This window comes from Calidris pugnax, unplaced genomic scaffold, assembly GCF_001431845.1.
Source record: "Calidris pugnax isolate Ruff unplaced genomic scaffold, ASM143184v1 scaffold20, whole genome shotgun sequence".
NCBI lineage: Eukaryota > Metazoa > Chordata > Aves > Charadriiformes > Scolopacidae > Calidris > Calidris pugnax.
The window spans coordinates 538,186-550,671 of record NW_015094510.1 but is presented as its reverse complement, the minus strand read 5'-3'; the positions used below and the strand labels follow the sequence as shown (position 1 = coordinate 550,671).

At 44.3% G+C, this 12,486-nt stretch overlaps 1 protein-coding gene across 17 annotated transcripts in view; it reads left to right on the top strand.

The window, feature by feature from the left end:
- The first annotated feature begins 196 nt into the window (after nt 1-196).
- LMO7 (LIM domain 7) overlaps nt 197-12,486 on the top strand; it is a 161,570-nt gene continuing 149,280 nt past the window's right edge. For 8 of the 17 annotated variants that reach the window (XM_014965862.1, XM_014965871.1, XM_014965867.1 and 5 more), the window contains exon 1: nt 198-346. In XM_014965862.1, the coding sequence (XP_014821348.1) occupies nt 278-346 (69 nt within the window). In that variant the 5' untranslated portion in view covers nt 198-277. Of the gene's footprint in view, nt 347-12,486 lie in introns of all 17 variants that reach the window. The other 9 variants (XM_014965868.1, XM_014965863.1, XM_014965873.1 and 6 more) reach the window with 5 other exon arrangements.

The following is a 12,486-nucleotide window of genomic DNA, read 5'->3' as shown; positions in this document are numbered from 1 at the left end:
CAGCCCCTCCCGGGGAAAAGGTGGGGGGGGCGGGGGGGGTGTGCGCGTTGCTTTACAGCCTCCAAATTTTTGCGGTCGCGGAGCCCCAGCGAGCTCCCTCCCGGCAGGGGGAGGAGGCGGAGAAGGGAGGGAGGGAAGGAGGGAGGGAGGAGACGGCGCGGGGAGCGTTAAAAGGAGGCAGCTGAATGACAGCGGTTGCTCCCCGCGCCCCCACCCCGCCGGAGGACCGGCTGCTTGACACCCACCCCCCGTCTCCATCCCTCACTCGCTGCCGGCCATGGAGGGGAGAGAGGACGTGGAGTGCGACTGCCAGGCGGCCTTCGCCGAAGCCCGGCGATGGGTAGAGGTGAGGCGTCCCTCGGTCCCCCTCCGTCCGTCTGTCTGTCTGTCTGTGTCACCCCCTTTGCCACCCCGCACCCAGGTGTGTGTGTGGGGGGGTGTCTCCCCCCCCCCCCCCCCCCCGCCGTCGCCGGTTGCCGGGCGGGAGCGCCGGCTCCCAAACTTTGGTTTCTTTGTCAGCAGCTGCGGGCTGCTATTTTTAGAAGGTATCGCTGAAAGAGAGCCGTCTCCGCGGTTCCTCCGGCGGCCCCCTCCCCAGAAAGCCCAATTACAGGCTGGCTCGTAATTTCTTGCCGTCTCGTAAATGACTTCTCCGAGCGGTGCCTCTGAGACAGCCCGAATTAAAGGCGCTCCTCGGCTTCCTGTCTCGAAAGAGTTTCGGGACAGAGAGCAACCTGAAATTAAGAGTCATTTTCTCTCGCTCCTGGTTTTAAACAGGAGTGTCTGGCCGGGCGCAGGGCTCGCTGTGAATATCTCGCCTTTCCCTGTCCTTGCACAAAGTCACCGTGTGTGTTCGTGTGTGGGGAAAGGAGTTGCTCATAGTTGTACCTGAGTGTGTGTGTGTGAGTGTGTGTGAGGACAGTCAGGGTGGCTGATGGCGTGGAAGGTGTTAGGAGAAATGTTAGAAATATCAAGCAGCCAGGCTTGGAGTCAGCTTTTAAAGTGTGCTTTTAAAGAGGAGCTTTAGCGTGCTGGTTTACATGTGGTTCAATATATTAAGCTTATTTCTTTGCACCCGTTCGCTTGAGATGGAGCTGCCATTGTCAGAAATGCTGCCCCAGTAACTTTCAGAAGGGTGAATGTTCAGAGAAAGGTGTCTGTTACTTTTTACCCCCCCCTCATCTTCTCAAGACCCGACTCCAGGCTTCTTTGTTTTCTTCTGTAAAATGATGACATCTAGTGCTTATAATCCATTGAGAATTTTGAACCGAGAGCACCGTAGGCGAAGGTATCACAGCTGACTTCCACAAGTGTCAATTCTCTAAGAGCCATCCGTGAATGTAGCTAATTAAAGCAGTCCTGGCTTCCTCAAGTGTCAATTTTGTCAGAGCTAGCTGTGAGTTTAGGTGATTAAAGCATTCCTCTCGAGTGTACATGTTCCTTACCTTGCTTTCTTTCAGTAGGCAAAGCTTACTTTAAATAGTTTCAATCATTAAGGTGATGTAATGTTGTCTTTGAAAAACCTATTTTAAGGATTTGGGGATTTTTTTCCGATTATTGTTAATTTTCATTTGATACTGGCTGGTTGTCCTACAAAAGGTTCCCTCTCTGCCTGCCAGTAGCACATGGGAGGGTTAGCAAAGGGATGGAAGTGTAAAGCGTTTTCTGTAGTGGAAAAACCATATGTTCAGCTTCCCCCCTCCCCTTCCCCATCTAATTTGTGTGGCTATACTTTGTTTCTGATATGTGAAAGCTGTTCTCATTTTAAAGTGACTTTTGAACTTACCCCTTGGAGTAAACGTTCTATTGTAAATCGAGTAATTTAAAAACCTGAAGGTATTGATAAACAGGATGTTAAGAATTCCATAATGTGGAAGGAAAATGTAAATATTTATTTCCCTATGAAATGAGGTTTGCCTTTCAGAGAGTCTGTTGTGTTTCTCTACTCTTTAAATCCAGATGGATTGAAAAGCCACGACCAAGCGTTTCCATTGATGAGATGAGTAAAGGTATTTTTAGAGTAATGAGGCATGGTCTCAAGGTTTTGTGAGTCTTGGTCAAATGCAGTACTGTGTATGTGACTGAGAGTGGAACTTGGTGAGTCCTAATCATTAAACAATTAGTTTTGAAGATGCGGCAGATTTCCAAATATTTATGAACTTGAAGTTCTTATGTTTTGGTAAGGTTTTGTGTGCCAGCTTCCCCCGAACATTAAAGGAAGATGAAAGCATACAAACACTAGCTACTATATATTTAAAAGAACAAGCAAAAATCTCTTTGTAAACTGTTACTATTTCCCTTTGCTAATGAATTCTGTGTAAACATTTTTTATGTTTGTCAATACAGAGCTTTTTGGACTCTGAGACTTAAAAAAAAAATAAAATCAGAAGACCTGAGCTTAAACATTGAAGGTGAGGGCTTTCTGTAATGGGAATGAGGTCAGATTTGGGGCGGGGGGAACCACCCCAAAAACATCAAAAGTTTTCACCCCATCTGTTCTGGAAGCTTTTGGTAAGAGAAAATTGTGTCCTAGTCAGGTCCCACTTCTGTCTGTTCCCAGCTGGAGCCTCCATGTTGTACAGCAGCCACTGGCTGGTGGGAGCTCAAATATTTGATCCTAGTTCTTATGCTATACCAAAAAGTGGGGGGGTGGGGTGGAAACAAACCCAAACCTAAAAACTCAACAACTTGATTAACAGCAATAACAACAAAAGATCGCATCTGATATCTGGTGTTAGTTAATGAAAGACTTTGTTCTTCAATTCAGATTCATGTTGAGGCGTAGTTTATGATAATGCAGACAAGGCAGGTCTGCAGTCTTCACAGTGCAAAGACCTCTTCAAGTATAATCCCCAAACTCCTGGGTTTCACCTGCTGTGGTGAACTGGGAGAGGAGATAATGTTCCTTGTCTTGGTATTGGTTACTCCCACTGGTGGTGGTCAGTCACTCTGGGAGAGCTGGCTGTCGAGGACATCTTTTGGGGAAAGAGTAGTCATTTTCTGCGCAAAACTCAAGTTCTTCTCAGGTGTTGCTTATCCAGAACCCAGCAGTGGTTAGCGGTGGTGGGTTCTTTCATCTGGGATGTCTGGAGTCTTCCGAGCTCTGCCTGTAACGACTGGTGCTGGTCAAACTCGCGTGCAGCTCAGCCTTTACTTAGCACCTCAGCTGGGGCAGACGGGGTGCGCCGAGACCAGAATAAAACACTGAAACAACACAACTCAGAAATAGTTTCTCCAAGGTAGAGCCGCGTTTGCCAAAGCCAGAAATAGCTGGGTTAAAATTATTTTACTGCGTTCTGTTCCATATTATAACTTAAGCGAGCCAAAAGCTGTTCCTCCAAACCAAAGCATTCTTCCCCCGGCTATTAAATATCCCAGACTGCCGAGTCTGTTTTCCTGCCTCAAGATGTGGGAGGGCAGGCTGCCTCTTCCTCTCTGCAGCCCACCACCAAGTCCATCCTTGAGAGCGAAGGGGAGAGACGGGGTCCCTCACCCCCAAAACACCCTTCGCTATTTTAGGGGTGATGCCCCTCTGAGAGTTCAAGAAGAAAGAAGGGTGTGTGCTGTTTTCTTGTAAAAAAAAAAAAAAAAAAAAAAAATCAAATAATCAAATCACTGCTTTTGTTTCCTGTTCTGTGTCGTAAAGGACCCCTAATCCTCAGGTAGATGTCTACGGTTTGAAATTGTTTGCTAAAGCAACTTGAAACCTAACCCACAAAGTCTGTAAATCTTTAGTTAGAGTGCCCTGAGGCAAATAATGCTTGAATATTTTTTCTTTTTTATTTTTTTTTTTCCCGAAGTAGTCGAATGTACAGATCCCGTCTGAGGGAGGGTGAGCAGTGAGCGTGTGCCTGAATCCATTGTTGGAGGGAAGCAGCAGAGTTGAAGGAGAGCACATGGAGCAACCTTGACAAACCCACTGAAGTGAAAAAGAGGTGTTAGGCCAAATAACTCTTAATGTCGCAAGCTGTTACAGGGCCTCTTGGGAGCTGAATTTCTTCCGCTAAGAACTGATCCAGAGTTGTTAAAGTCAGATGTTCTGAGAGCTACTGATTTCATATGATACCATCGTCGAGAAATTCAGTCTCGGAGTCATGAGTAGGAACCTACTGGTCCTGGGACTGTTCCTCGTGCAGGGACACTGTAGTGGATCAGAAGTCCTTTCTAGTGTGAACACTACCCAGTGTTGATCATAGAATCACAGAATGGTTAGAGTTGGAAGGGACCTTAAAGATCATCGAGTTCCAAGCCCCCTGCCATGGGCAGGGACACCTCCCACTAGAGCAGGTTGCTCAAAGCCCCATCCAGCCTGGCCTTGAACACCTCCAGGGATGGGGCATCCACAGCTTCTCTGGACAACCTGTTCCAGTGTCTCACCACCCTCACAGGAAAGAATTTCTTCCTCATATCTAATCTAAATCTCCCCTCTTCCAATTTAAAACTGTTAGCTCTTGTCCTGTCACTACACTTCCTGACAAAGAGTCTCTCCCCATCTCTCCTGTAAGCTCCCTTCAGATATTGCAAGGCTGCTGTAAGGTCTCCCCAGAGTTGATGAAGGGAGGTGTTTCACCATTAGGATTCCTGTAGCAAGATAAGGTTTTTATCCTTTTTGATAAGGCAGTGTTACAGGAAGAGAGTCCAGCATGTCTGGATGGCAACTAAAAATACCTCTTGCTGCTCATATTTGCCATGGCCATTGAAAAGGTAGTGAAATAGCCAAATTTATCTGCATGCCGTTGGGTGTGCTAACAGCTTATTTATGATTGCATTACAGTGTGCTTTCCAGAGTTCAAAGCTATCTTTCTTTGTGATTTAAAAGATATCTGTTACATTTTGGATGTTGGAAAATTATTTGGGAGGGTTCTTTTTTGTGTTTTTTTCAGGAAAAATAACCAAAAACACAAATACACACCCTCCCATCCCCTGCCTGCTCAGAAGATTAAAAAGCAGATTTGCAGAGCAGCTTGGTAGAAAGAGTCAGTTTGAGGATAAAACTTGAGAGCCAGGACTACTTGCTAAAGTCTTCTGGTTTGGAGCATTGGCACAGCAATCAAATGCAGTGCATGGTCCCTGACATGTGGCCACCAAATGTTTTTATTTGTTGAAACGGGTCGATGTCTGCCTTTCCACTGTATATTTTTATGGCTTCTGCAAATGCAGCAAGAGGTGTCTAGCAGCGACGTTTTCCCTGTATTTGCATGGAGACCTTACCTCCGTGATTATTTTTGTTTTGTTTTTCCCCCAAGCGTGACTCTAATGCGTACAGTCTGGCACGGCAGATGGGAGGACTAACTGTAGAGACAGAAGACTCATCTTACTGTTCAAATCCTCTTCTTGTAGGTACCTCTATTTCAGTTGAAGTAATCACTGTAAAAAGTTTTGGTTTGTTTTTTTTTTTCTCTGTTCTGGGTAAGGTGTCCTCGGATAGTGGATAGAGGAGCCAGTCAACATCCTGGATAGCGTCAGAATGAAAAATGTGCCAATGAAAAGGCAAAATCTGTACATTGTGTTGCTTAAACTATGTCTAATACTGGGTAATTCTGTCAAGTCATAAAACCTGGGTGGGCTGGTTTCTGGAGAACTTCTTACAGCACGGCTGCCAAAGCCCTGGCTCACGTCTACATAAGGGATGTATTTAACTCTCCTTTAGGTGGATGCATCAATATTTCATTATTGCGTGTAGCTTCTTGGCAGTGAGCATTTGCATGGAGTAAAACTAAGTGTGTCCAATTAATGTATAAATATGAATTGATACATAAATATACATGCTGTTAAGTAAATACTGTGGGGAATGTAAATCCTAGAAATAATGTTCTCTGCTGGCTGCAGACTGTGAAAGTGCTGTGGCAAAATGTCATGTAACGGGGCTAGCAATAATGTTTTAGAGGGAGAGGATGACAGTAATACTGTTTTATCTGGCTGAGCATTATTCTCTCTGTTACCTCATTGTCCCCTTCCTTCTGGACCTCAGGAAAGGTGTCTGTGGTGCATTTGGTGATGTGTTTGAGAGAAAAATGGGACCGATTTTTACTTGAAAGTAGAATCTATTTCCTGATTTCTGCAAGGTGGGTTTATATATTTTCAAGTTAAGTCTGTATTTGGATTTCTCAGAGGTGCTTGAAGTCTGTCTTCACGCAGTCCTGTGCGATGGGCACGCATAGCTTTGAGCTGAGTTCACAGTGGAGTTGCCTTTGAGGATGGTTTATCTTTGTAGTTTTGAGCATTGTGTTAAAATTTCGCATGAAAGCAGCATCTGCAGACACTTTAAGAGGAAGAATTAACTTGTTGACTATAGAAATGGATATGTCTTCTATACTGGGGAAATGCATTGCAGCTTAAGGGGATCTACAGACATTTCTGACTGGACTTCTGTTTCTTCTGTTCTGCATTTGTGGTTACCAGCTACAGTTAGTCATGGTGTTACTTTTGTTCTTTTCCTCCTGTCTTTTTGTTTGTTTGTATTTTGAACGGTGTCCTGATCCTTTTTTCATTTTTTTGTGAGGTCATGCATATTTTTTTTTTCCCCCACCTATAGTCTGGGGAGGAGGTGAGATGATGATTTCCATGTTTTGTATTCCACCCTCTGCCCCGTTACTATGGTCTCCCTTTAAGCACCTTTCCTTTGTCAAACACCTCTTCTTTTTTTTTTTGGTCAAAATTTTTAAGTTTTTAATGAGCACTTGGGGTGTATTACATTGGACGGTGACCTTGCTGAGCTTTGGAAAACACTTGGGTTTTATTGTGTTGTACAAACCAGATACGTTCCAGCTGTTTCTTGTACCTACCACTCCTCCTCTTTCAAGTTCCTTTATCCACTCCTGGAGGAAGGTTTTTATTTTTACAAAAAAAAAAAAACCAACCCAACCTTTTCTGCTTAATGAGACTAACATAACTCTTAACTATCATTTTTTAAATGGGCTTTCCAACTTCAGCAATTTAATGAAAAACAGCACGTGCTTTCAGACCCAGTGTTCTGGAAATGTATCTGCTGGTGTAAGGTGTGCTTGACACACCTAACTTATTATCCAAATTACCTTAGGAGGAGTGTTTTGGTTTTGCTGTTTTTCACATATCTGAATACTGTCAATCCAAGTGAAAATCTGACTTTAAAGGAATGTAGTGCATAAGCTACTTTAAAATAAGTTCTTTAGTTCCTCATGCTGTGAGCTTCTGCAAGCAGCTGTAAATTTAGCATTTATGAATAGTGCTAAATTTTTATTTTTCCAATGAGAAGAAATATGTATGGATCTGACTCACAGCGTGCTTGCTTCCAGTTAGATATTTGGCTGTAAAACTTTCATTTGTGTTATGCTGAATAGAGAAACTTAATTTCAACAGTGTTTTGCATTTGTGGTACAAAACATCTGGGATTATCTTGGAAGGGCATGAGGATTATAAGACTGGCTTTATTATTTAATTTTTTTTGCCAGCGCTGGGTGTGTTGGCACATTTTTTTTGCACCAGCTCATGTGAAAGTCCTAACTTTCATTTCTGGACGTGATTCAGCTTTCAGTCATTACTATTAGAAAAGAAACCTGATCTTCTAACTTGGCAAAATAGTTGTTACTACGTTGGCCAAAAAAAGTCAAAGTCATTGTCACGTAACACAGCTTAAAAGGAGTATCTGGGTTGGGATGAATTCAACTAGCATAGACAGTGAACGGTGTTGGTTGGGCCAAGCTGTCCTCCTAGGTAGATCCCACAATGATGTGGTTTTGTGTTAGAATCATAGAATCATCCAGGTTGGAAGAGACCCTTGGGATCATCAAGTCCAACCATCTACCCTACTCTACAAAGTTCTCCTCTACACCATATCCCCCAACACCACATCTAAACGACTCTTAAACACATCCAGGGATGGTGACTCAACCACCTCCCTGGGCAGCCTGTTCCAATGCCTGACCACTCTTTCTGTGAAAAATTCTTTCTTAATGTTCAGTCTAAACCTACCCTGTTGGAGCTTGAAGCCATTCCCTCTCATTCAGTCATTCATTACCTGTGAGAAGAGACCAGCACCAACCTCTCTACAGTGTCCTTTCAAGTAGTTGTAGAGAGTGATGAGGTTAGTGCCAGGATATTATCACAGCGAGGTGTCATTGAAAGTCCTATGCTTGGCATGTGCTTCTTCTGCCTGTTTGTGCAGTGGTAGTGGTGTTTGTCTGACCCTCCAGTGATTTGGCTGAGGGAGTTCATCTGATGGTGGAAATTCAACCTGGTTTGTGATATTTGGCTCCTGGGAGGCGAGGTGGGCACCGGTGGTCGTGCCAGGGAAGAGGTGGTGTTGGCGGAGTTGGCCTTTTGGTGGCAGCTCACTGTAGGGATGCAGCAGAGCTAGTGGGATGAAGAGAGGCAGACACCTGAATTTAGACAAGCCATCTCTTTCCCTGGAGGCTTCTCAAGTCACCTGCTTCTGCTCGTTTCCTGGCTCTCTTTTTGTTTGCTGGGCGCCTGGGGTCACCTAGACACCTGAATTAGGGAGACTGGCTTCCAGCCATAACTAACTTCTTCAGGATTAATTTCATAAGGTTCATAAATACGGTTTGGAGCTGGTTTCTATTTATAGAAACTCTGCCAGGAGTTTCAGGGCCAGAGCATTTGAAAGTATTTGATGTGCTGATACGCTGACTTCTGCTACGGCAAGAGCAGCCCTTGAGTCTCGATGGAGTTTTGTTGGTTGGGAGATGGTCCTTCAGGGGTGGTGGGCCATGTGGTCCAGCAGTTCTGCAGTGATCACCACCTGCCCTTCAGGGGTACAATCTAATCCCAGATCTAATCTCCACTGTCAGATGCAAATTCTTTCCTGGAAGTACTTTATTGCCCCTGCTGTTCGTTACTTAGTTATTATTTTTTTCCTTCAGGAAGGAATTTTAAAAATCTAGATTGAGGAGTTTGATCTGAGACTTTCTATGTGGTCAAACGACCGCGTCAGCACGACGTGATAAAGAACGGAAGCAAACGAAACCAGATGTTGAAGTGGCTGTGGAGAAGAGGAAGAAAAATTAAGATCCAGATCTGACACCACGCGGGTCGGGGGGGGGGTTCTGCAGCAACAGCTGCTGCACTGCCCTGAAATGCTTCTTTGGATGCTATTTCAGGTTAGATGAAGCTGGGCATTACTGTGTTTTTATTCCAGCAAAAACCTCTCTTCCTACTTGTGTCACCATGTCCCATTTGCCTAAATGGTGCCACTGACAAAATGCTATCTTTCTTATCCACCTGAAAATGTAATCCTGAGCAAAAATGGGCCAGATATTTGATTGGAGGTTCTTTTGCAAGTAGGAGGGGTTGTAACAAGGTGACATCGGCTGTCTTAACTAACTACAGAGCTCTCACCTTTGTATATTTTTATTTTTTTTTTAAATGTCAGGTGAGGGTGAGGATTTTAAAATCCTCATGGTGAGATCTCAGTGTTCCATAGAAAGGTTGTGTGGAGCTTGCTCTTATTTGGACTAATTGAAAGCGGAGTGAGGACGAAGGCATGAGCTCCGGGTACAGATGGATATCTTTCACAGACATTTGCCTGATGCTGTGGAGGGGGGGGGGGAATAAACCAACCCTGATGTAATAAACATCCACTCGATGATTATTCAGGAGGGCATTGCTTCACAGCTACGAGTCTTACGTGTGTGTCGACGAATTTTTTTTTCATAGACAAATCCCCATTAAAATGCACAGACTGGGTTGCTCGCTAACGACCTGGCTTTCATGCGTCTGATAAAATCCAAAAGTCCTCTGTGACGTCGGGGTAGGTCTTGCAGACACGGGCTGTAATCTCATTTGAGAGCATCGTTAAAGACTCCAGGAAGTTCTGCATGTCGGGTGTCGGTGGCTGGGGTTGGGAGCTGTGCACTGGGGAGGAATGACAGAGGAGAGAGGCTTGGAGAAAGAAGAGGAGAAATGTGCACCTAAGGTTATTTCTAAATAACTACTTTTTCCTCCTTACTGGAATGAATTTTTTACCTCGTAAGTATTTAAATTATGAAATTTTGTAGAACGTACTCTTTAAATCTGTGTTGGCTTTTTTTTTTTTTTTGCATTTGTTTTGCCTTTTAAAAGGCCATTTAAAAGATTGGGGGAATACACTCTCAGACTGTTCTAAATTTGTGAATGTGCTATTACGCTTATTTTAATTTTTTGACTTAGGTATTTGTAAAATCAGTATCTCATCTGATTTACCTACCACGGGGCACGGAAGCCTCCTGTTAGATGTGGCTGAAAAAATGCACATATGTGTGTGCTTAGGGTTCCTTTTTTGGTTTCTTCTCTTTCTTACCTCTGCAGTTAAGAATGTCTAATTATTATTTTTTTTAAAACGTGGCAACTGGTGGCATTCCATCTTCCAGTGGAATCCTTCATCTTTCCTTATGAGAACTGTCTCCCCTTGAAAATTACAGTAAGAATGTCAATGTTCTCTTCCTAAATTTATTTGGATATATGGTAGTTAAGAAGAACAATGCTCTTAAACCGCATCTGGTTCTCGATGTTAATTTTGTCAGGGTACAAAATGCTCCACGTGCGTGTTTCAGCAAGGAGTATCAGTCTTTGTATGTGGACAAGTCTCCTGCCAGAAGCGTATCTGCTGGTCAGGATAACGACATGCAAGGTTGGAGCAGGGTTTTCTGGCCTTTGAGCAGACGTGGTCGGGAGGCTGGCAGTGATTTGGTTTCCTGTGTCTGGTGCGTGGACGGGTTAGATGCGATCCAGCCCTGCAGATTTCCAGCGGTGACTCATCTGATTGTTTTCCTCTTTCCTCCGCCATCAGCCGAGGGGGTGGGATAGAGGAGGGTGTCTCTCGGGCAGGAGAAGACATCTCTAATGTCACGCTGCTTTTCGGGTACGGGGGAGTGGAATATGGAAAGGATATTGGTGTCTCTCGGCTGTTTTTAAAGGTATGCCAGCCTTCCTCACCTCACTCTTATGTTTTTGTTATTTTCTTAGAGTATTTTCTCTTAACCCAGCTGTGCTGTGGCTCTGGCTCAGCCACATCTTACCTCTGTTCTGGGCAATGATGAACCTGATGCAGGCTCAGTGTAACAGACATTGCTCCTGGGGGGAGGATACGGAAAAAAAGGTCAGGATCTCCAGATCCTCCTCTTTCCAACCTTACCATGTGCTTCTCCACTCGAGTAAAGAAGCGTACGTGTCCTTGTTTCTTCTTGAGGCAGGGCATATATAGTGCCCTCTGGGAAGAGGCGGTCTTCTGCAGGCTGCTAGCAGAGGTAGGCATGGCATGCACCAATTTTACCAATGTTTTCACCTACCAATGCATATACTGTTGCTTGGATTTCACTGAATTTCACCGTTTTTAGAGTTGGAAGGGACCATAGAGATCATCTAGTCCAACTCCCCTGCTGAAGCAGGATTGCCTAGAGCTTGTCAGAGCATGTTACTCAGGACTGCATCCAGGTGGGTCTTGAAAATCTCCAAAGAAGGGGACTCCACAACCTCCCTGGGCAGCCTGTTCCAGGGCTCTGTCACCCTCACTGGGAAGAAGTTTTTCCTCATATTTGAGTGGAACCTCTTATGTTCCAACTTGTGCCCGTTGCCCCTTGTCCTCTCACTGGCAACTGCTGAGAAGAGTCTGGCTCCTTTCTCCTTCAACCCACCCTTTAGATACTTATAAGAATTGATAAGGTCTCTCCTCAGCCTTCCCGTCTCCAAGAGAGAAGAGAATCTTCTCCAAGATTGCACACAGTGGTTTTAATTTTTGATAGAGATGCAGATGAGGACCTTTAAGTGCTTTGGCTGTGTCTACCTACCTGCTGTAGGCTGGGAATGGGAAGCAGTGTGGCTGCTGTCACACACAAATCCACGTGAACCAGTTTAGGTCTGGCAGGAGCACCCACGTATTCCACAGTGTCATGCAACATAAGCATCTTTGGAGATTGGGATGCTGCGAGTTAATGGCAGCCAGACACAGCTCATAGTTTTCTTCATCTAAAGAGCCTGGATCTTGCTCACCTTTCTGTTTTGTGGAAGAAGATTTAAAGTATGACATTTGCTTCTATGTAACGCCCTTTGTGTGTCAGAACACTGTTTCCCAGAGTACAAATAATACCTAGGTTCCTCAACTATTGTATAGGTGTAACAGCTGTTCATCTTTCTAAGAGCTTCATAGTCTTAGCTATAGAATGGAACATCCTTACCATGAGAAGGGTCTGTCAGAGAAGCTTCTCTTGAGAAAGCTGCTTTAAATCCTCTTGTGTTTAGAGGTAGGTATGTGGATTTCGTGTGCCCCTTTCTTTCCTGCATTAGATGTGTAACACCATGACAGAAGAATTAAAGTCTTTGTGTAAATGTTAGCATTATATATCCCCTCCCATCTACTTTTAAAATAGTTTTAATCCCGTGATTTGGAAGGGAAATAGGTAACATAAGGGAGATGCAGATAAAAATCCACCCTGTGGTTGGGACCAGTCTGACAGGCAGCATGATGTATTGAGGATCTTAGCTTACAATAAGGAAGACTCTGGGGATAGAAAGTTA